The sequence below is a fragment of the Strongylocentrotus purpuratus genome, unplaced genomic scaffold (assembly GCF_000002235.5).
Source record: "Strongylocentrotus purpuratus isolate Spur 01 unplaced genomic scaffold, Spur_5.0 spur5_scaffold_15, whole genome shotgun sequence".
Taxonomy (NCBI): Eukaryota; Metazoa; Echinodermata; class Echinoidea; order Camarodonta; family Strongylocentrotidae; genus Strongylocentrotus; species Strongylocentrotus purpuratus.
Genome location: NW_022145600.1, coordinates 31,247,309 through 31,270,945, shown reverse-complemented (window position 1 = coordinate 31,270,945; position 23,637 = coordinate 31,247,309). Strand labels below are relative to the sequence as shown.

The window sequence follows — 23,637 nt, the reverse complement described above, 5'->3', positions numbered from 1 at the left end:
CCAATATTACCCCGGTTCTGGTAGGCTACCGATTTCGGTGCTCACAGCATTCAAGGAATTCCTTTCTACCGGTCCCCATTTACTTCACCTGGGTGGAGTGTGGCAAATGTAGATCAATGTCTTGCCAAAGGACATTAGTGCCGCGGCGGGATTCGAACCGTGGACCTTGTGATCGACAGTCCGGCGACGTATCCATAATGGTTTGGGATCTTGATTATTACAATAACTCTGTACCTCTATCAGTCTGCTAATAATTATGTCTTATTTCACCGTCTTCCTTTTTTCCATATAGATTCGTCTTGTACAAGGTCGTTTCGACACGGAAGGGAGGGTTCTAATAAATTACGAGGGCCAATGGGGTCACCCGTGCGGAGGAGACTCATGGGATATGTTTGATGCCAAGGTAGCATGTAGACAGCTAGGCTTGGGATATGCTCATCAACCTATGAGGGTACGTATTTTTCAAAATTCAGTTTAGATCATTCCCCTTTATGCTTTATTGTGATAATAATTTGGTGGAATACTACGTAAAAAGTTTCATTGATATTAAACTTTTATTTTTGGAAAGGGCATAATCACTTTTGTTTGATGTTTTAAATCCATTATAGTTAAGATAATCGCAATTTGCAGTAAAATCTGACATGCTGAATCTTTCTTCATACCTCACTTTAATTAATTGTACGACAAATTGAAACGCAAAATTGGTGGCAGCGGTGGGATTGGGTGTTATCGTTAACCGTTCACAGTAACTGTGTGCAGAAATGTTACTCCAATTATTTTGCTTCATATTTGGCCGACAAAGAACCGTGTAAAGATGGCTCTGGGGACAAGTCATCTATAGTTTTATACTGTACACATTGAGGGCTATTGGAGTGCAGCTGAGACGAATTTGTTTTGTTTTGGGTTTTGTTGGTTGTTCCAAATATAACATATATCATTGTAGTGTTGGAAATGTTGCCATGTTGCACATTATTGCAGAGATAATAAAATCGTCGTCATTGAGTCTTCGATCTGATACTATTGAATTATTAATAATTAATATGATAAAGGTTTAGTAGTCTAGTGTCCTATGTATCCGATGGTTCGTGGTTCGAACCCAAAACGGGACAGTAACATCCTTTGGAACGCAATCAATCTACATTCCCTCTTCCCTATATGAGAGAATGGGTACCTGTGAGGAATACCGAAAGCTAATGTGACTGCTTTTGCCATTGCTCTGGTGTAATATGGTAGAATATTACTCTCTAGGAAAAAAATATGGTGCACACTAATATGTATGTGTATGGAGGGGGTGGCTTTGAAACCAGTGAGCAGGGGTATATTACGAATTACACTCTACATCGTACTGAAGAATTTACTTACTAATGCTAGACAATATTGTTATTGACAGAGTACTCGTTTCATGGGCCGATCGGGTTATCCTATCCTCATGCTGGATGTGAACTGTACGGGAAATGAGCGAACACTTTCTGAATGCCCACACGTGAGGGGTGATAATGGAACCTGCATGGCTGACTATAAAGCTGGAATTCTGTGTGCAGGAGGTAAGGATGACCACGTGTGTGACGATCCCGCATGGAATGTCTTAATTTCCCTGTCGTAACACCAATGTCCTTTAGCAATACATTAATCTATGTTTGCCACACTCCACCCAGGTGAGGTAAACGGGTACCTCGCAGGGATTAATTTCTGAAAATGTTCGAGCGCCGATAAAATTATGGCAGCCGTAATAAAGCCGGGGTAATGAAAATGGAGCGCCATGAGCGCCATACAAGACTCCACTATTATTATTATTATGATTATTAGTGTTATTGTTATTATCATTAACGTTATTATTATTATTATCGTTATTTTTCTTATTATTATCACTAATCATCATCCCACAAGCGTCACTGTTTTTATTGACGATCCTGTGGGTCATTGAATATAAGGATGAAGCCTTTTAGAATACACAAATGATTATGATTATGATGCCTGAAGACACTAGATGATGACGATGAGGTTCGTTATGGTGATTACGGTGGTGATGACGATCAATGAATAAACGGTGGACGAGAAAGATGAAGATGCCAATGAGCGTATTAAAGTGTATTATGAGTATATTAAAATGAAGGTATGAGGTAGATTGTTAAAAGTGAACAATAAAAGTAAAGCTATGCAGAACACACAGGTCCTTTTTTACCTTCACGAAGAATTATATAAGAACGATGGTTTCATGCTTTGCGTAACATAATCTTATTATATTAATGCTATATATTGGCATTATGGGCACTTTTATTCTTGTATAAAAGCCGCAACTGTTATTGCCCTAATCGATACTTGAAAAAGTTTGACTTGTTAAATGGCGGAAAGAAGATTAAGTAAATTGGCAAATAAGTAGATACCATAGAGGAAATTTAGTACCATTTCTTGTTGTCCTTCTTCCAGTTCTTCCCGACGTACTTATGGATGTTCATGTACTTCAGTCATCCATCTACATGCAAGATTGGCCAATGTATATGCTGCAATGTGCTGCTGAGGAGAACTGTCTTTCATCTGAAAGTCATGTTCGAGGAGCTCGTCGTCTGCTAAGGTTTGCTAGTGCTATCATGAATAGAGGTACTGAGGAGTTTCGTCCTGTGCTAGGAAGATCAAGCTGGGAATGGCATGCGTGTCATAGGTAGATCTCTTCACTTTCCATCGTCACCCTTACCTAGTCTTTCTATTCATTATCAGTTTTATTCCTCTGTTTGATGGTGGTGGTGGTTATTTTACCTGACTGCTAAGAAATCATAAATACTTTTTAGTAAGCAACCAGACGGCTGACGGCTTTAGGTCCTCTCCGAGGGACCTGGTAATGAGGATTAATGCCTTACCAAAGGGCACTAGCGCATCGTCTAGGTTTCGAACCTGGGTCACCGGATTAAGAGACCACTGCTCTATTGAATGAGCTATCGCGCCTCCTCAATGGCGCCTCCTTAATGGTACTTGTCTTCTTCAACAACAAAAATCTTTACTTTTCTTTTCGTTTTCCTTTATTTATTTTTTTAATCTTAATACCCGTCAACATCTCCAGTGCCTTGGGTCAACCAAAATACTTTCAAAACGCGTTTATGTGAATAGACATTTGGATTTTTTTCCCAAACTTTTTTGTGATTCTCTTATCACAGTAGAGGAAAAATGACATGAATATCAGTTACGGATATAATATCTCTTTTGCTTGCTTTTCCTTGATGAAAATAATTCATGAAAACTCCTTTTTCCCCTCTCTCTCTCTCTCTATTCAGGCATTATCATAGTATGGACGTTTTCTCCACTTACGATTTGCTTGACGCCGATGGTGTGCGCGTGGCCGAGGGACACAAAGCGAGTTTCTGCCTTGAAGACGTCTATTGCGACAGCGGTGCGCAGAAGGTTTACAGCTGTGACGCGGGCACACAAGGAATATCAGTCAACTGCGTCGATATATATCGTAATGATATCGACTGTCAGTGGATCGATGTCACCGGGGTTCCCCAAGGATCGTATGTACTACGGGTAAGCAAGCACTTTCTCTCCCACATTTAATGTTCTGTTTTTAATATTTTAGTTCTTATAGTGAAATGCATTTTAAAAGAAATATTATTGAAGAGGGATGTTTCGATATTAAGGAAACACAAATTTACAAATAGTGCTGGAAATCATATTTACTGAAAAAGGATAAATCCCATTTGTATATGCACGTATAGGCCAGGAATACTAAGTTGTTTGTTTTTCTTTGCTCTATTAATAATAGTAATAGTTAATAATAGTTCGTTTTTATATAGGTGCTTTCCAGGACCGAAGGCCCTCTAAAAGTGCCTTTCAGACATATACAGATATTATTACTCTATTAATAATAGTAATAGTTAATAATAGTTCGTTTTTATATAGGTGCTTTCCAGGACCGAAGGCCCTCTAAAAGTGCCTTTCAGACATATACAGATATCCACTTTTCACCAACATCCTTCGGCACGTAGTTAATCTCACCCTTGCTTTGCGATCATCCTTCAAAATGAAGAGAATGAAAAGACAAAGTCTTAAATATTCACCTAGCTTGTCGAGTTTTTCATTCATCTATTTCATTCATTCAGGTCGATGTAAATCCAAATCATATCGTCGGGGAGACGGATTTCACCAACAATGAAGTCCTGTGTGATGTAATGTTGACCTACAGAGTACGCATTCAAAACTGCCGATACGGTAAGACTCAGTAAATAGTCATGTCATTATTACCCTTTGAACGTTATCAAGTAAATAAGATAGATATAAAGTCGTATTTTTCGAATAAAAGTAAGGCGAGCCGCGAACGTAATATTAGGTTTAATACATTAATAATACAGTTTGGTTTTTTTAGTATGGGATTGCATAGTTTTGCATAGGTTATAACTTTAAACTGAACTACATGTGTTTCAAGAAGTATTTTCAGACGTATATTTACGACGCATGTTACATGTAGTTAGTAACTTCGTCTATAACATATCTCGTCCGTGTCTGGTTGCTTTACCTTTTTAACAAATTTAGCTATTTTTCTTCAATAGTAGTGAACCTATAGTTATTAAGCAGAAACCATAGGGGAAGACTTGGGGCCGGGGGTAGTCATCATCAGAAGTGTGTTGAATAGCCCAATCTGGAATTCCGGTAGGAACATAATTTTGATCTAAGTATATAAATTTTGAAGATAGATAGGAATAGATCAATTATGCAAAGTTGTATGCGAATAATTGATTTTCCCCAACTTCTCTTGATTAATTTCAGCTGATGACTCATAACCTTCTAAGCGACACTTCTTGACCAGAATGGACCAAAGCATATCACCAAACAATCAATCAATCAGCTGAACTGAATCAAGCAACCTGATTATTATTGTAATACTATGGAGGCTGTAAATACCAAATCATAAATCTGCTATATCCTCGCTTTTTGTATCATCAAAAATATGTACAGTGTAGAAATATTGTAAAAATGTTTTAATCTTGCTACTGTAAAAATGAAGGTATGGATATTGATTCGTTGCCGTCTGTGCATAGAGCCGATTTGTTGATATTCAGTAGATCATATACAGCATATATATATAAAACACACCCCAACAAAATGCATACCCCGGCCTAGCAAAGTTATATTACTTTATTCCGTAACTTGGCATGATCAAATCAATGAGGATATCGATCAGTGAAATGTTCAAATTCAATTCATTTTTTTTTTTTTTTTTTGTTAACGTAAGTTTGTCATATTGACATCGATTATTTAGATTATTTGACTTATCATGGCCGAATACGTTTGCTGAATAAGCTGTGCATCATTTCCAATCCTATATTACATTAGAATTCTATACACCATGGGCTATCACCCCGGACAGAAACGCCGTATATTTTTCTAAGGATGCAGTTGTCTGGGGAGTATTTCCTGTAGGCAATAGTAATGTTTTAAATGTATAGGGTAGTTGCCCGAGTAGTTGTCCAGACAGTGGGCGGTTGTCATAATAGATAAATCTTCTAGGTGGATGGTTGTCTGTGACAGTACTCCAGGAGTCTTCTTTCGGTTGTTGTTACATAATATCTACCTCGCACCTTTCACAATTGGCTTGATTCCTCTTGACCTGGACTTATGAACTCGATACTACTTTGGGAAGCAAAACTATATCGTTTTATTTTTCAAAGTAAATTGTTTTCTTGGTTTTGTGAACATGTGTTACAAACCCTGTTCTTGCATTTCATTGCCATATTTGCCACTAGATTGTTGAGTTTTCCCGAACAAAGAATATTGTATATTTAACAGAACATGACTTCTTAATTTTGTATGTGATTTTATTTTCAATTCATGATAGTATGATTGGAGAATCTTAATTAAGTGGTTTAAGCCTTATAAAGCTCAAAGATCATGAACAATACCGATTAGATAATAGGCGTACCGGGGATTATTTCCCCAGTTTTTTACATTTTTCGAGCATGCAAAAATTTCGACATTTTCCATAACGACAATTTAATTTAGTTATCAACAATAATTTGCCAAATGTAACAACTTTAAGTTCATGATACCATCTCGCTTCTTGAAAAAAAATGAGGTGACGGTTGGCCGAAAATCAGCGATTTCAAATCTTTCTGGGGTTGCCAACCTCTAGCCATGAGACGAAGATATGGAAATGTCATGCACAATTTGACCCTATACATTTTTTTTTTAATAGAAAGAGCAATAACAGAAAACTAATACTGTGTGACATGTGTTAATGAAAGATGAGTAGAGAACATAAGAATTTAAATTTTGAATTAGACGTTAATCAGAATTAGAATTAAGCCCAGTATTGAGTGATCACGCTTCTGCGTCTCCGTGAAGCTCTTTCGCACCGTCCAAGGTCACTACGGGCACTCAAACTACCATAACACTACACAAAAATCTCACCTTCTTGTCAAACATCTTGATAACATTTTATTTTATATCTACTTTTTATCATTGTTGTACTTTGTATTTGAGTGATAAAGTCAGGGATATCGATAAATACAAATAATGGTGTATGTGTGAACTATTGCAGCTTGTTTAATTTGACCGTGCCGTTTTTAAAATAAAATGGAAACGGTTTACTTGTCATTTCTGTACTAGGTTAATTTTTCATAGGATTATGCGTTATACACGATCGCGTGTGGGTTCGCGAAGTGACTTTGGGCGGTGCGAAAGAGCCTTACAGAGACGCAGAAGCGTGGTCACTCAATGTACTTTGATCAAGCTATTGACGATTACATAAGCAACCAGTTAAATTATGACTCTTATGTCTTATGCAAAACTTGAAATTAGCTTACAATTATGGGAATCTCGAGACTTGGGAGAGGGAGACAGATTGAGAGAGAGAAAGAGAGAGAGAGTGAGAGAGAACCAAAACTGAATAGAGTAGAAGGAAAGATAGAAGGCGTCAATGCACCCCCCCCCCACCCACCACCACCAAAAATAAATCATTTGAGAAAAAGCATCATGATCTCCGAACAGGTGCATACCTGTACTATTCAAGAAGCCATTATCATTATCAACATCATCACTATTATCGTATGTTTCGTAACCATTATCATCATAACGATCATCATGATCATCGTTACCATCTTCATCATCATCATCGTAAGCATCATCATGATCATCATCGTAACGATCATCATCATCATCGTAACGATCATCATCATCATCATGACCATCATCATCATTGTAAGCATTATCATCATCATCATCATCATCATCGTAAGCATCATCATACGCATCATCATCATCATCATCATCAATACATGTTTTGGGGGTATGTTACATGTTTGTTGGCATATAAGGTACGAACAGTATATTTCATTTGTAAAGAAATGAGAAATGGCATTCGGAACCTTTTTTTTTTCTTCCAATTTTATTTCATTCATACATTTACACCACATTGCGGTGACACTTTTCAAGTGCACTATTACATTACACAGACAAACACTGTACAAGATTTACAAGCAATATAAATTAGTTTCTCTTCTAAATCCATTTGTATCTTACATACCTATTTACAGCTTTTGACATTGAGGAATACAACCCATTTCCCTTACGTCAGAATATCAACAAAATGTTTCTTTCTTCATATTTTACGAGTATTAAACAAGTATTAAACAGCCAAATCCCTATATTTCTGAATAAAAAATCTTTGGTTTTAGCGACTTTAAAAGCCTATGCTCCTTCATATTTTTACATATTATACAAATATTTTTCTTTTAATCTTCGTTCAACACTTTTTGTTTTACACATTTCATCACCGAGTTATAATTTACAATATCAATTTAGTAATAATTTAAAATTCATTATAACCATCTACTGGCTTAATTTTATCGACAGGCTTTTCCTCAGTATCATCACCAAAAAACCTTGAAATAACTGATCGTTCTTGAAAAATATTTGGTATCCAATCCATTAAATTTATTTTAAAATTGTTCTAAATTGTTCATTTTCGAAGTGATTTGCATGAGAGGTTCAAGCTCGTTTCTTAGGGAAGATATGTTCGGACATTTTTCCACCCTTCTCATACTTCATAAGACAGTTCACATCATCATGTTTTGAGGTGTCATTGATACTTTTCAGATTGCTCGTAACTGCGTCATGATTTTAAAAGTTGTGATGGGAACAACCATGTTGGGATGGGGAAAAGGAGAAATCAAGCTCCAATATTCTTGCATTTAAGGGTCGGTACTTTCACTGAGGGCAACCCCTTGCGTACTGCAACTGCTTTTTGTATTCAGTTACGTTTAGTGGTAAACCCTTACGTTAACCACATCAAAAAGCGATAACATTAAGGGCCGGGGATGATGTAGTCCAACATTTGTGTTCCGAATCCCCTATTTTTTTTTTGCATATGTGTATCAAGTGATAAATCAAATAAATTACATACATTTGGTGGATAAACGTTACACTGGCCTTTTTCCTAAATATATATACATGTATGTATATTCCAAAATCGAAAATTCCCGAAGTGATGATTACATATACCGCTCTTTGAGCGACCTGCATCAGATGATTACCAAGGGGGAGGTAACCTGAAAAGAGAGGGTTTACAGCAACTATATGAGTATGTCATTGGACACAAATTATTGATCTTCACAATTTCGGGACATCACTAGTCTAGGCTATTTATGCTTCACACCTTCAGCTTCACTTTTGCTTCCTGTTTAGATGGATGATATCATCAGCCTTTCACGTTATCCTGGGAATGACTTGATCCTTACTACGCAAGAGTTAAAATTGCAATAAGAAATATTATAATATTTGAAAAGCGAACTATTAAAGTTATCAAAGAAGATATCTATGTTTGAATCGCTGTGGCTCATTCAAGTTCACGTCACACCACAGCCAAATCAAATCACTGCACTTATCAAACGAATATATTACTCACAAGACAACAGAGAGTATGAACTGCATAGTGATAGCTTGGACAGAGCCATCTATATACAGTGTTTGGCCAACCCAATTCGAGATGGGCACAATATGGCGAATACTGCTTGGTTGGGTTAGCACAAATCAAAGGAATATACGCTATGTTGTGACAAAAGCAGTGAAAGCAAGTTGGCCAAACTCTCTGTATAGATGGCACTGAGCTTGGTCGTTAAAGGGGCTGTAGCATGACGAGACTATGCGTCTTTCCCGAGGCCCACCCGGGAGAAATCGGTATAATACGACTACGGACGACGCGACCGTAGTAGGCCTACGTTTTCACGTGCGTGCAACATAAGCGAAAGCGTGAGGAGAACGGTCTGTTACGCGAACGCTAGCGCGCGCTGACCCAGTTAATCAATCGTTTACGTATAGTTCTCCAAAAGACGACGTAGATGGCTTCAACCAGTATTTCCCATGCTACAGCCCCTTTAACTTGCGAGCGTCTCGTCATTAAACCTAACAGACTGGACGTACGGTGTTTCCAAAGACAAAGCATCTTGTTCTTAGTATGACCATTGACCTGCCGCTAGTAAGCGGATGTACTCCAAACATTGATGTTAACCAGTTTGGCTGAGTTAATATGAGTTGTGTGCAAGTAAGTATGTGCATCTTAATTTAAACCTATATTGCAAGTTCGCAATGGGGTCACTTGTGATTAAAGAGTTCTAGAATGCTCTCCTGAGTCCATTACACAATGTACTTCCGTTTGCCCTTGGTATTGAAGTTCCTGAGCTGTTGCTTCATGTATCGTTTCTTCTCCTTGGCGATGTGTTTCTGCGCACACTTCTTCTTCTCTGGCTTAACCAACGCCATCGTTTTGTCGCATATGACGACGTCGACCAGGTCGGCACAAGCTTCGCCGTGGTTCATGGGCTTCTGTTGCACCAGACGAAACCGTCGCTTCAGACCTACCCGACACGTGACGTCACAGTGGCTCCACCCACCCCATGACGTCACTTCACAGTCTAGAGGCGTCAGTACCTGATCAGATATCGTCGTCGTTGCTTTTGAATCTGACAAAGACATAATAAAAGAAGAAGGAAGCACATTAGTATATTCATTTACCATCACAAAACACAAAATTTATTGAATATTACCATATTTTTTGGGGGATCATTTTCGACGACCCTTAGCTCTCTGTGTACGTCTAATTCACAATCAATACAGCTATGACGTCAGAGTAAGGCTACTTCATCCCCCCCCCCCCTTTTACTTTTGGAGCGGCACCTACTATTCAAGTCACCACATGTCACAGTGTAACAATTTTAAAGGACATGGAAGCGTGAACGTATTGTGTTCACACTGCTTTCATAATGTGTGTTTTTCGGGGTGACATCACGTTATTCAACGTGGTCACGGACATACCACAGCGTGTTTGTGTCACCATGTGAACATGATCATAGTGTGGGCAACGTGGAAACACAGTGTTCACACTATCCTCACACTTTGTGACACTATTCTTCCCAATAATGTTCCGTACGTGACGCCTATTACCTTTAATCAAGCCGTAGAAGCGACTTTTGTTCTTTGGAATAGCGTTGTCTTGTTCAGTGCCGGCCACCCCTCGATCACTTTGTAATAGTCTCATCCAGGCGGGCTGTGCGTTATGTACTCGAGACAGCGTGACATGTGCGATGCGTGGCAGGTGCGCAACCCTCGGGTAAAAGAAAGAATTGGCAGGGTGGCTGGGGACGCGGGATGTGATTTCGACGATCGGTTGACGAGGGACCTCGGGGAAATCTGGTGACGTGAACATGAACCCTTGGTCCGTCCCTGCATCGAAGGGATAAAGGTCCAATGTCATGTCGTGTAACCACTCTCCACTGCGGCAAAGGTCAAGGGATGACTGACCCACAAACCAATCGGGACTCGGGTCGATACGAACAGCGAATGAGACCTGCGATAAGGGACAGAAGGAGAAATTGAGGTATATAAATAGACCATATTAAAGTATACCTGGATCTATTCCTTGTGGGATTTCTAATCGTATACATTGAATCGAGTTGCATCTGTAAGGCCGATGGAGCTGACCTTTCCGCTCTCTCCCACGCCTACACACAATTACTGAATCATTACCAGCTCAAATTGAACAGAAAGTAGAAGGGAGTCCTGTGACTGGGTGGCATAATCTACCTTTGCTTCTCACACAGGCCAAGCACGTCATGACTCTTTCACATTTTTATATAAAAGTAATATATTTTAACAAATCTCTTGGTCAATTAATATTTGAACTGAATATGAAATGTCCTCCGTTCTCGATGTTTAAAAATGTTAATGTCCAAATATTCATATTCGGCGTATGCAAAAGTGCGATGGTCTTTAAAGATGAAAGAAACAAATATTTTCAGACTCACTTGGTAGTGGATTTAATTATTTTGTATTTCGACTTAATATTAACTGTTTTTATATTAAAGCCATCATCTGTTATGTATAGCAATTTGGATGGAATCAAACTAACATTCAACATTTGTTGCTATGTCGGATAATGATCTAGCTACTCGGTGCTCGGATTATTAAAAGAACAAGTTTGGTATAACCGATCTATTGAAACAGCATTGTAAAGAATTTCGTTTAAGGTACAAGTGCTGCGTTTTCAATAGAGCACCTTTGACAGTACACCTGAAGATTATATTACGTAATGAATACCAAGATTCCATGCCTTACCTCGGTGAATTCTCGATGCATTCTAAACTGAATCGACGTGCTGCCGACCCCAGATGGAACGCCGTCACTGGCAAAGGTGGTATAGACATCTGTCGATCTACCAGTTAATGCTGGACGAAGGTTCTTGATGTCTGCTCCCTCGACGAACCGAGAGAACGGCTCACTGGAGACTTCACCCTCTTTCCACATCTGGAAACGACTGTTGTGTACCGCACCTGCATCGGGTGGAACGAACAGATAATTATTGAGAAGTAATATTCTGGCACAATTAAAAAGAATAATTCGTGGTTAGCATTCACAGTGAGTTGCCTTACTGCCTTACTTTTAATATTTTCCATTTATTTTATCTGATTCAGACCTACTTGTTTTCTGAATGGTTCGAGTAAAATAGTGAAGATTCCTGGTGGATAATTTACACCAAAACTGGATCAATCATACAATATTTTTATACATATTTCATCTGCTAGATGCAGGTGATCTACATCTTTGACCGGAAAGGGAGTGACCATGATCAACAAGCAGTTAAATTAATAGTTACTGAGTACGTGCTCTTCCTTGCCCCAGAGTGAACCCTAGAAGATGTAGGGCAGTCTGATTGGTAACCAGTTGTTATGGAAACGGCCAGGTTAATATCAACATACGAAAAACAGGGTTTTTTTCTCAACAAGCATGACAAAACAACGTAATTGTTCGTTTTGCTAGGGTACAGGGACATCGTTAAAACCTTTTAGAACAGCGATAGACCATAATTTGGCGAAGTATGGACATTTTTTAAGGGAGATTATCCACAGAAGCAGAAGAAATTGTCAAGATTGCTAGCTTCAGAAGTTACCTGAAAGTCTTCCAATGTGTCAATAAGTGGTGTTAGAAATAAGGGTACAAGAGCAGTCTGCAATAGGGAATATAAATTGGCCAACACAACCTGTGGATTTTCATTAATGCAAAAGGAAGTATTGTCGCATTCCCTAAACACACGCATCCTTGTAGCAATGCCCCTAGCCCTAGGGAAGAAATAGAGGTCATTTGTGCTGATACGATTCTGAAAAATGAAATCATCGAAGTTCTGTCAAAACAACATTTCAGTGCGTATTATATTTGTATATATTTATTCGGGAAATTGAGGGTAAGTATTTGCAAAAGGTGTTTGTAGAAATGCTGGGAAACTGACCCATGTCCTGTGGCTATGATCTACTTCAGAAGGTAACCTTCTCTGCCGGTCAGCAAGATGACCACTTGATATCTATCATGACTATATAGCTATAGCTATATGACATGTACAAAATCGAATTTCATGTATTCATGGTAATCGTTTACTAATGTTTCTAACACGTGACCTACAGTAAATCAGTCCAATCGTACATTGGGGTTGTTAGCCTGGGACGACTCAATATATACCACAGTTGCATATCCAGAAATGGAGAGACTGGGGCGGAAGACCCTCAAGAAGGGGGAGGGGGATTTACACGAGCAGCCAAACGTAACGTTGGTACAATGAAGGTAGTATCGATTTATGTATACTGGGTATATAAAAAGGGGGGCGTACGCATTCTGGAACCTATACTGGATACCCCACTAACATATTCGAGGATTTAAAGATCAACAACAAAATTGAAGAGAAAATGTATATATAAATTTATATTTTTGTTCATTGTAAACAATGACCTGTATGGGTACATTTGCTTTTCCACGAATTATAGGCAAATGTTCCCGACTCACGGAATATCTTTTAATAACACTTTGTTTAAAAAAAAAAAAAATACTGCAGGACAAAACACTGTTGAGTTGGGATTAAAATTTACAACGTCGGTCGCACGTATGATTGAGCTCATATCGGGGAAACGTTAATCAGTATTTCCAAGATTTTTAATTCAGTTTGAAATATTGCATGACGTCAGAGGAGGTCGGAGATACCAGTGCCAACAGGATATGGAAGCTGTTCTTAGAAAAGTTGGCAACCGATGGCATTGTAGTTTTCCACGCTCACTCTTAAAAAAAAGGCCGACACTGTGTCTCGTAACAGATATGATGTTGATCCAAGTTTACATGGCATAACAATATCGGGTTCTCATTAGGCGGGTCGAACAGCTTTGAGGCCATCTTGCTTTACATTTCCATGTCATCAAAGATTAAAGCAGGAAATACATAATAACTTAAACGTTTTTTTTTAAAAGTACATTGTCCCTGTCTTCTACCGGTACATAGCAAAACTAGCAAAGTCATTCATGCAAAGTTACTTACAATTTTGTTGAGTGACGTTGTTAAATTAAATTTCTTTTCTTTTGTATTTCGCATTCTAATAAAGAAAAACGATTGGACTTATACGCGCTTTTGTCGGGCAAGGTCTTATCTTTTGAGTCGTAGCTGACAATGGGCAGTAGTCGCGGTCACGCAACCTACTGTGTTTGTAATGATGACCCCGTGTTATAGACAAGTGCCAATTTTGAGGTGGAAATGACATCTTATAGGATCTCTTTTTTTATCATCAAACACCGCTCAGTTTCTCTGCCCTAGTCGGGTACTTCAAAAACCATTTGCTAATCAAAAAGCTAAATGGCCCGGTAATGTACCTGCGGGATCGCAGAGTCTAGTGTTTATATTCGCTGTGTGAGGCCCAGGAGAAAACTTTCTGGAAAGTTTTCAAGCCCGGTGTCGCGATCGCAGAGCAGACGACCAGTGGTTTCATGAGAAATCGCGCGTGGTTGCCATGGTTCCTTGGTGCTAGAACTGGCGGGAACTCTTATTCACCTTGAATCGGTAATTGAGAATTACTGAGCGAGCGGAGAGTCGAGTTTCATTTTGTGTGACTCATCTGGCTGGGTTATGACGGCAGGCTGCCAAGGGTCTACTGCCTACCAGCAAGGAGCAAGAAACTCATGAGCTAGACAGTTTCTTTCTCTGACTGATTAGATTTAAACTTTACTGCACATGAGAAGGAACATGTAATTGGAGGCTAAACAAGCACTGACCCAAATCCTTTTATGATGATTGTCCAACATAATTATACTTCTACTCGAAATTGTATATCTAAATTAAATATAAGGCTTATACCATGAGTAACGACATAATTCAGAAATTATTCATCAAGGTAAATAATTAATTTATAATTTGATATTAAAGTTTTAATTCGATTCAGTGCCCTGTATGCTTTAGTTTCGACGCTTACATAGTTTACAAAACATTGAAGCAATTGCAACCCTAGACTCCCTTATTTGCTTTAAAACATAAAAACTAAGCGGTTAATATTCTTTGTATTTTCAAAATCCCTTAAAAACTTTCTTCGCCCGTATCCAGTTTTTCTCTTTTGGTTGTTTTAACTGAAATTTCTTCAGATTTCTAAGAAAACCTTTGAAAAGTGATTCCATCGCGTTTCCCCCGATTAATAAAACGAAATGACAAATAACACCTTCAACCTTTCGCTCTAAATATTCGTGGCTTGAGTCATGGGGCTTTCTTTTATACTGAGCGGTGTTTTACCATCTTCTATAGATAGCAGGGAACGAGGATCGGGTTACTATGACAACTGGGTCTACATTTTCGTTGTTTTCCGAGAAGATATCGAGCTGACCGAAGAAAAATGCGGCTCACGCAAGCCTCTCTTTTGGATGACATTAATACTGGCACAGGATAAGCCGTGTAATAGAGGGTGCAAGACAGTTAGGGTTTAATTGGTGTGATTATCGCCTCAGGCTGTCGGTCATTCTGACATCTAAGGCAAGATTGATCCAACCCAGACCCGTTTCCCACTAGTCTGTATTCGGTATCACTTTCGTTTCTTCTGGTTTATGTTTGCACTAAATTTGTGTTATGATTGTAACGTTAGAATCTGTTTGTTTTGCTCGTCATTATTTCTATGACTTTAATAGACCAAGCGATCACGAACTTGTATTAGGACTACGGTGATTAGAGAGTGGAGACAACGTGATATAAAGTAGTAATAGATTTTGATCTTGCATTCGTTGATACATGTCAATGTATGATATTCAATTCCATTGCAAACGATGCTTTGGTGTTTGTTTTGTATATATTTTTTTAATTTATACAATAGTCATAAAGATGGCAATTTAAGGTGCGGTAAATTATTATGCAGTCCTGGGATACGAGATGTATCAGCTTAATAGTCGGTGGACAATATCGTCAAACTGTATTAACTGATCGCTTTAGATGGCTAGTGCCTTAACTAATTTTTAACCGTGGTACATGTCACCGAAACTTACTTCGACAGCCGATTTCGTAACCGGTACTGTTTTAATCATTAAAGTCATTGATGTCGTAATCATTTCATCCTGCCTTTATCAGCTGTTTTCAATCATGATTTCTGTTCAATGTTTTTGGTTGGATGGTGACGGTTCTTTATTCCAACACAATTATGTTCTGCTACACTATAAGATACTAGCGCAAATGTTCGTTTGGACGTAAGCCTATCGCAAACAGTGTGTGTGCGTACGTGTGGGTGTGCGTGCGCGTGTGTTTAGGGAATGCGACAATTCTCCCTTTTGCATTACGGAATTTCGTGCGAAGCTGCCGACCGTATTAAGCCCATACATTTAGATCCTATTGTTCGTCATGTTATTCTTGACCCTGTATCCTTTCCTATTCCATTTTTTACTTGTGTAATAACCATAAAAGGTCACATGTCTGTCGTTTTTAAAACAAATGTACCATGCGAAAATTTACGATTTATTTCAGCCTTTATCTCTAAAATAAAAGATGTTGGATTGAATGATAATATCGCAATTAGTCGAAAGGTAAAGATTTTATCACGTCTTGAATGTTAACCAATTTCTTGTCTGAAAGCTTCTTTAAAGAACACAAGACAAACAATGGCTTTATTGTGAAAACCCACAGAGTTGGAATTCCCACCATAGTGGGTACCCATTACTCATTAATGTCAAGTTCACACCGTTTCCTTCACTATAAATTTCACATCTGTTAACCTTCTCATATTTTCTCATCACATTCGCTCTATTTCATACCCTCTACCACGTTCTGTCTTCCATCTTTCCTTCATTTCATCCTTTTTTTTCCTTTTTCTCTCATTGTGTGGAGGTTGCTCGTATTACATCTAGACTCTAAGGGAACCAGCAGCGAGACTGCGTGTTTGATTTTCAGCCCCAGCGTGGGACATCCTGAACCACTCTTGATGGTAGAACTCACAGCGTGCCAGCAAGCCCCCATCATTACGTCCCTTGACAAGAACAAACGTCGAGTAAAATAAGATGACCCTTTTCATGATTATTAAAGGTATACATATTCATTCATTCTGCCAGAAGTTAAAGATGATGAAATAATCTCTTTCAGTTATTAAAGAGATGTTTAAAGTATTTCCTTATACAAAAACTAGAACCAGAAATGTTGTACTTTAAGGAGAAATCTGACAATAACTACCTAGACATGATTAGAGGAATGTTTTTAAATGGTATTAAGATAAAATAAAAACAACTTTGATTATACACGAATATTGCAAGACAAAGGAACTTTAATCCGTATCGATTTATGGAATTCTGATAATGATATTAAGCAAATACATTTCAATATTTGAATGAAATTTACAAACGGGTCTCACTGAACAAACTTTATGTCGAAATATTAATTTAAAGGATAATTTCATATCCCTTAATTAAAAATGGATGATATGAAATTCTACGCTAGGAGTTGCCATCAACGTGACTGCATGCATCTACTTGTAGCAAGATTGACTGTTATTACTGGGAAAATCGAACAAGCTACAACCCAGTTGACCAGGGGCGGCGATCCCTGGAGAAGGGGGGACACGCCCCCCCCCCCCCGGAAAATTTGAAAAATTGCCAAAAGAATGTATAGCAAATACTGTCTAAAGACTACAACACATGTTTAGAGTGCAGCGTTTAGACTAATGAAAATGCAAAAATCTTCTCACTCAGTCGCTACGCTCCCTCGCATAATATCCTTCAAAATGAAGGGGTAGTCACTTCCGTCACCCTCGCCCTACCCGTTCACTAGACTCCCTCGTCCCTCGCACTTTTGTCCCCTCCCCCGGTCTTGAAAAGAAATCGCCGCCCCTGCATGTTGACCAAAGATTCGCGAGACGGAAATATCAGTCTCGTCAACCCTCTCTTTTTCTGAGGTTTCCAGACACAACTAGAGATCTGCGAGACCGAAATTTTTGGTTGAGAACTTTCTTACACCCCGCCAAAATCGTAATGAATGAGCAGTCAATTCCATTCTCTTGAGCTTTCAATCTCGCTAGCATTTTACTTTCCGTCTAGTAAAACTTCGGTTAAATGGGGTTTCCCCGTACCGGCTACTCACTGCCGCTTACTGTGATCTAATTCAAGTACTAAATACTAGGCTTAACTGCTTGTTTTCATAATGTAATAGGTAGCTACATAATACCGTCAAGATTATTGGTAGAAAATTAGTAGTATAAGAAGGAGCATGATTTTGTTTAAAGGAAAAAGATATAAATTGGAAGACTAGAAAGAAGGACAATGAAAAAGAAGGAAACATCTTCAGGTAGTAAAAGAAATCCTTTGAACGAGATTCAGGTAATAGGATCTCCGCAGCCGCTCTCAGCGTGAACTGGGGACCCCCTCTAAAGAGAGGTCAAAAGAACAGCGAGGAAAAAAATCATCACCCATGTGCCCCTGCTTTAAAGTACTCTGATAAAATCAGAAGATCTGAATCTCCTCATTCTTCGAAAGTAACAAAGATTTAGCTCAAACCTTTTATAGATAATATGAAGAAGAATTCAAAGAAAACCCTCGCTGTATAATAATACAAACTAGATTGTATCTATGAAGGATAAAAAAGCAGTAAATTACATGGCTTTTGTACAAAGCCCTACAAACCCTAAAGGCTAACCCCAGGGTTTGTAAGAAACTTACAATGTTTTCAGGTCTATGAAAATGTAAAAAACAGTGTGAATCCAATATCATTGTGGACGAATTGATTAATTGATTAATTAGTCATTAGTAGAGAGGAATGAAATGTAAGCTAATTAAAAGTCCATGATTTAGAACACATCGTTTTTTATTGATTCTAAGTGTTCAGTGTATATGTTTCCTGTCATTTCAGCTGTTATCCTTTGGACTTTTAATATTCTTTGTGTAAAAGTAGGACTGGCACACAATCAGCAGACACATTTGGTTTACATATGTTCTCACTGAGAAAAAAAAAATGGCCAAGGTCCTTAGTACGGTATTAACCTTTTCAATCATAAAACAGCAATTCTATTTTAAGAACAAGAATATATTATCAGAACAAAATATTAAAGGTCTTGAACTTTTTCAAACTAGGTCTTGTAAACTTTCTCAGATGTAGTTCTCAAGATCAGAGTCCTATATGACTGGTTCTAAAATATATAATGTCTTATACAGCATTTTCAAACTAAAACGAAAATGGCTACTTTGTATAAATCTACTACCGTCCAGACATATTGCAAAGTTTCAATAAAAAACATAACCATCTAGTAATTATTGTTTATTGTATGAACAGTAGACGTTTTAAGAAAGAAGGAGACGTATCTTTTTTTTCTCTCTCGGGGGTTCTTGATGGGTTCATGGAAAGTACTTAGTAAATTATGCCGTAGTTATTACTTAATTTCATATAACATCTTATTTCAGTCGGTATTCGTTTTCTAGATTAACTTGCTTATTGGATGTCTGAACATTTTTGACTGATTCATTTAATGCAAAAGGTCCCTTGCCCGAAACAAAACACTAAAACATTTCCTTTAAAAGGTCACACATATGTCTCAGAGTTGCCCTTTTCATGCTCTATGAGTCGAGAGAACACCCAACGATTACCGTCTGGTTTCTAAGGGGCTACTCGCAGTCTCGCACATGGTGCCTTACCGCAACAATTATGTTGAGTTCACCCAATACAATTCATGTTTAAAGGTGTTCAAATTACATGAATAGCAAGATGATAAAGAAAAATTTACTTGGTGTCATTTTTTTTTCTCTGAATTTAAAAATGTAAGTATCAATAAAGTGGACATAAAATTGATAGTCGTTTATTGCAATTAATATATATTCGTGTAAGTTTTCGCAAACTCATACAGATGTCGCTTGGTATAGGAACGAACTTTAATGTATTAACGAATGATGTCCATATGCTGATTACCAAAAAGTAGGACGCGTCAAGGGGCATAGATCATACACGTGCAGCTCCATGCAACGCCCTCTCCCAACCATACACCAACGTCTATCACTCCCCTCGTCAAAGATTTCGCAACTACAACTGTACTTGCTAATCTACTCTAGATCTCACATAAAGCCATGTGCTCGAATCCCTACGAAACTTGATAACATCTGATGTTCCGGATTAAAAGTACTCTTTCCTGACATCTTTTCAAACACGTGTTAATAGCTCTACAAAGTTCGTTTTCGTATTGCCAATAAGAGAACTCAGGATCTTCATTTTTTCGGGGAAAATGAATAAAATCAGGAGAAAAAATTAAACCATTGTAGACAAATACCAAAATCTGACGACCCTGTGTTTTTCATTGCTTGTTGGAATGTTTTTTTGCTTTCCTTGTTGCTCTTTTATACGACCCCCACCCCCTTTTCAAATATTCTAGTGCTGCCCCTGCTGAAGGTATACGTGTTCAACCCGAGATGACGTCGGGTACATCAGACAAGCCGTGAAGGCGTGGTAACGTCACAATAGATTAGATTGATATGAACGATTAATAGGTCATTCCCTTCAGGCGATAACCTAGGCCCTCGTGTTTCGGTTGCTAAACGCCAGACGCAAAGTCAGACAGAGGACGTGAACTTTGGAGCGTGTACACCAACCAATACGACGAGACAATCCTACACTGCTATGCCTGTTGCACTCGATGCGTCATTTTGACTGCGTCATTGCCTGCGTCAATGCGCCAGTCATTCAAAGAAAGTCGTTTTGAATTTGCTTTCTGAACGAATTCACTCTCACAATTAGGTGCGTCAAAAGACGAGTAAGTCATCGACACAACCCTGCGTTATAACCAACGCTAATGAAACTTATGCAAAGGAATAAGCTCAAACCCCAATGATTTAATGCATTATTTACTGGCACTATTTATTTTGCATTCGTTGTTTTTTCTTAAACGACATCACTTTTACATGGCCGTCAAAGACTGAACATGTCGCTGACGCATCCTTAAATCAGGCCAATGACGCATCGTGTGCAACAGGCATTAGGTCGAGGGCTACATCTCTTAAAGAGCTGCAGTTGGTCCAAATCGATTGTATGACATCCAATCAGTCGCAAAGTTATGATCTCTCATTTCTTACGTTAGGAGTTGTGATATCAAAATCTAGTTGGATCGATTCGGATCAATCGTTATTTTATCAAATTAAGGTCAAGGTGTTATGACGGACAAGCCTTTCCCAAGAGCTAATTCATTAAAGAAAATCCACACAAAAAATACTTCCCGTATTCACAATTTTGCCATCATCTCTGGCAATCAAAAGTAACATGAAATCAAAATGTAACAATGGTATTTCAATCTTAGCAGGGGAAAACATAACTGAGATCGCAGTTGCCAATTCACAAATGACCGTCAAAGTCGAACAAAGATTTTCATGAATATCGAAATATAGAAATGTCACTCTCTTTGCATTTCATAACAACTATTCTCACGTTGTTCTTTCTCATTCTCATTCTAACAAAAGCGAACGCACATCTTGCACACGCTTATTGTGGAATGATTGGAGCCGAGGCTTTCCTTTCGTCTCCTTTCATACATACTTATCAGTGGTATTACTAATTATAGGAACGTCGCATAAGGGGTGGAATTTGAAAACTCTTCCCCATTTCAAAATTTATTCCAGTAAACTTTTGTTGTAAGCAAGCGTGAATAGTAAAAGGCCCCTTTCTTGTTTTGTTTGATTGGCCGGGTGTTGAGTGTGACACCCCCTCCCCCTCCCACCTTAAAAAAAAGTATCGGCTAAATAAATACATCATTGCTGTAAGAGTATTTTAAGTCTGAGGTAATTTCAAACTCTTGTCGTCAAATTTGGTTCGACGTCACTCCCGTATGGATGAAATTTTTCTGACACCCATGTCATGTCTACATACGATTTGATTTAAACTTCTTTTTTGTTCACTTACCCAATACAGGTGACCACTGTGCATTCTTTCTATATATCGGGTATTGCTTTGGAAAAGCTGTCTGACTCCAGTCACCATGGAACGTTAGTTCGTATGTCACCGATTCTTCGCTGCTTCTGCATGCTCCACTCGCAACCTGCAAGGAGCTCACCAACCAGAATGTTGCTGCGAGCAGCGAAGTCACCGTTGGGATCATCCTGCAGAAAGGAAAAGATGAATTATTATCTCGAAATGAAGAAAAAAGGATAAAATAATAAAGTACAAAAGGTTTCTGGAAATGAATTCATATCTATCAATGTCAGAAATAAGTATATAAATTGGGAGAAATATAGATGATAAGCTATAATAGGAAACCATTTCACCTTGAAATATCTCAAATATGCATTGATTAGCTTTCCTCTGTAAGAAATATACACCCTTCGGTGAGCAAGATGGAAAAAATAATCAGGAAGTGATCCCACTAGATGAAGCGACAAATCTTTATTCGGTCTAGTTCAGATTGAAGCTAATTTTGCTGTGGCCAAACTTCTGCATGATGACTGTATAAGAAAAAGTTGTGAAATTACTAAAGAGCATTACCTTGTATGAAGTTGTGAGAGCTAGCCCGTGAGAGAAAGCAAGAAGGAAATGGTTTAGGAGTCCGATGATGGTATAAGCTGGTCTGAAAACTTCAAGGAGGGGCACTCGTTTTTATACCAAGAGTTGGCCAGTCAATCTAATGTCAATCTGAGATGTTAATTTCTAACCGGTGTATGGAGCAGACGACGTGATGTCAGACTGATCGGTCTGGTAGAGGGCGGGAATATACGGACCGGTCTTTGTGATGTATCCCATGGTCGTCATGACAACGGTAGGCGGGAGGAGTAAACTCAGTTATATCGGATCGTCTGCCATCCGATCGCCCCATCAGGGGACCGAAAGGAGGATGGGTTCAGAACGTATTATCCATATGATATTCCATTTAGAAGTTAGTACAGCGCGAGCATTTTATGTTTTTTGTTTTATGCGGCGTGTGTGGATATACAAAATGAGAGCAGTGGTCGCATTGTACATGTATAATTTTAGTCAACACATTTTAGTTATCAAACGTTTTCATGGAACTTCCCCATTTATAATTATGATAGGTCAATATCTCCAAAACAATACAAAACTATTATTTCTCGGAAATTTATAATAGCTCGGCGGAGATTCTCGTAATATTATCCACACGTTTTCAATAAGAAATTACCAATCACCCGTGTCAGAATCTAAATTGAATTACTATTTCAGGGAAAAGAATGCCTTCTCGGAAGTGATGGGTATCTCGTTTATGTCATCCAGTACCTTTGCTTGGAAAAGGAACCTTTTCTTCATATTCCTAAATCCACCGCTGTTTTTATTGCTGCATTGTATACTCAGCTCTATCTTTCTGACAGTCAGTGCATTCAAAAACTTTCGATGAAGCCTTGTACTGAGGTGACGAACTCTTTGGTGTCCTAGAGAGATGTTCATCAATGTAAGCCATTGACAATCATATAAAACAGGTGCCAATATTTGAAGATGAGAGTTCTGACACTGACTCATCTTCCACGCATCACAAGAAGACGCACACGAATCGAATTTCAGCGATACCCGCAGATGAATCTAACGGCGCGAAACCGGCATTGAGGAAAAACTCATTACCATCATTCTACGCGCCATTAAATCGCTGGCAACTTTTCAACTATTACTTCTTACCCCACACACCACCACTCCTTCTCAGATTAGCCCCATACCGTGACGTAGACCTTTCCCCTTACGAGGACAGTCATTGGGCGCGTTCATGCTTGATTTTGAAGGCAGAATGAGCGATTTGTAACGCTCATCGTAAACGCTCATCGTAATCGCAGTTCCACGGTGCACTGTTCATGCTCACTTCTCCAGGCAATTCTCCTTGGGTGGCCTTCAGCTGGATTCGCAAACCTGTGTGCGCATGCTACGTAGACC

At 38.6% G+C, this 23,637-nt stretch overlaps 2 protein-coding genes across 3 annotated transcripts in view; one reads left to right on the top strand and one right to left on the bottom strand.

Annotated features, from left to right (window-relative positions):
* The window catches only part of LOXL2 (lysyl oxidase-like 2), a 41,692-nt gene that overhangs the window by 14,613 nt on the left and 3,442 nt on the right, over window positions 1-23,637 (top strand). Inside the window, 7 exon segments of one of the 2 annotated variants that reach the window (NM_001079547.1) lie at window positions 293-451; window positions 1,391-1,544; window positions 2,428-2,659; window positions 3,267-3,516; window positions 4,092-4,200; window positions 4,756-5,073; window positions 8,427-8,438. In NM_001079547.1, coding sequence (NP_001073015.1) covers window positions 293-451; window positions 1,391-1,544; window positions 2,428-2,659; window positions 3,267-3,516; window positions 4,092-4,200; window positions 4,756-4,769 — 918 coding nt within the window. In that variant the 3' untranslated portion in view covers window positions 4,770-5,073; window positions 8,427-8,438. 2 annotated transcript variants of the gene reach the window in all.
* On the bottom strand, window positions 9,289-22,731 carry LOC589446 (spondin-2-like). The gene is made up of 5 exons (XM_011672220.2): window positions 22,252-22,731; window positions 21,673-21,869; window positions 11,596-11,810; window positions 10,426-10,828; window positions 9,289-9,944 (listed from the first exon to the last, which is right to left on the bottom strand). Exons 2-5 carry the CDS (start codon window positions 21,866-21,868, stop codon window positions 9,619-9,621), a joined length of 1,140 nt encoding a protein of 379 aa, XP_011670522.2. The 5' UTR covers window position 21,869; window positions 22,252-22,731; the 3' UTR covers window positions 9,289-9,618.

What these genes read in the sequence shown, in the direction of transcription:
- LOC589446 (XM_011672220.2), bottom strand. Translation starts at nt 21,868, where the DNA reads ATGATCCCAACGGTGACTTCGCTGCTCGCAGCAACATTCTGGTTGGTG. An exon ending in ACAGTGGTCACCTGTATTGG is followed by an intron (nt 11,811 to 21,672) that starts GTAAGTGAACAA and finishes CACCCGATGCAG; the next exon opens with GTGCGGTACACAACAGTCGT. An exon ending in CTTCTACGGCTTGATTAAAG is followed by an intron (nt 9,945 to 10,425) that starts GTAATAGGCGTC and finishes TGTCTTTGTCAG; the next exon opens with ATTCAAAAGCAACGACGACG.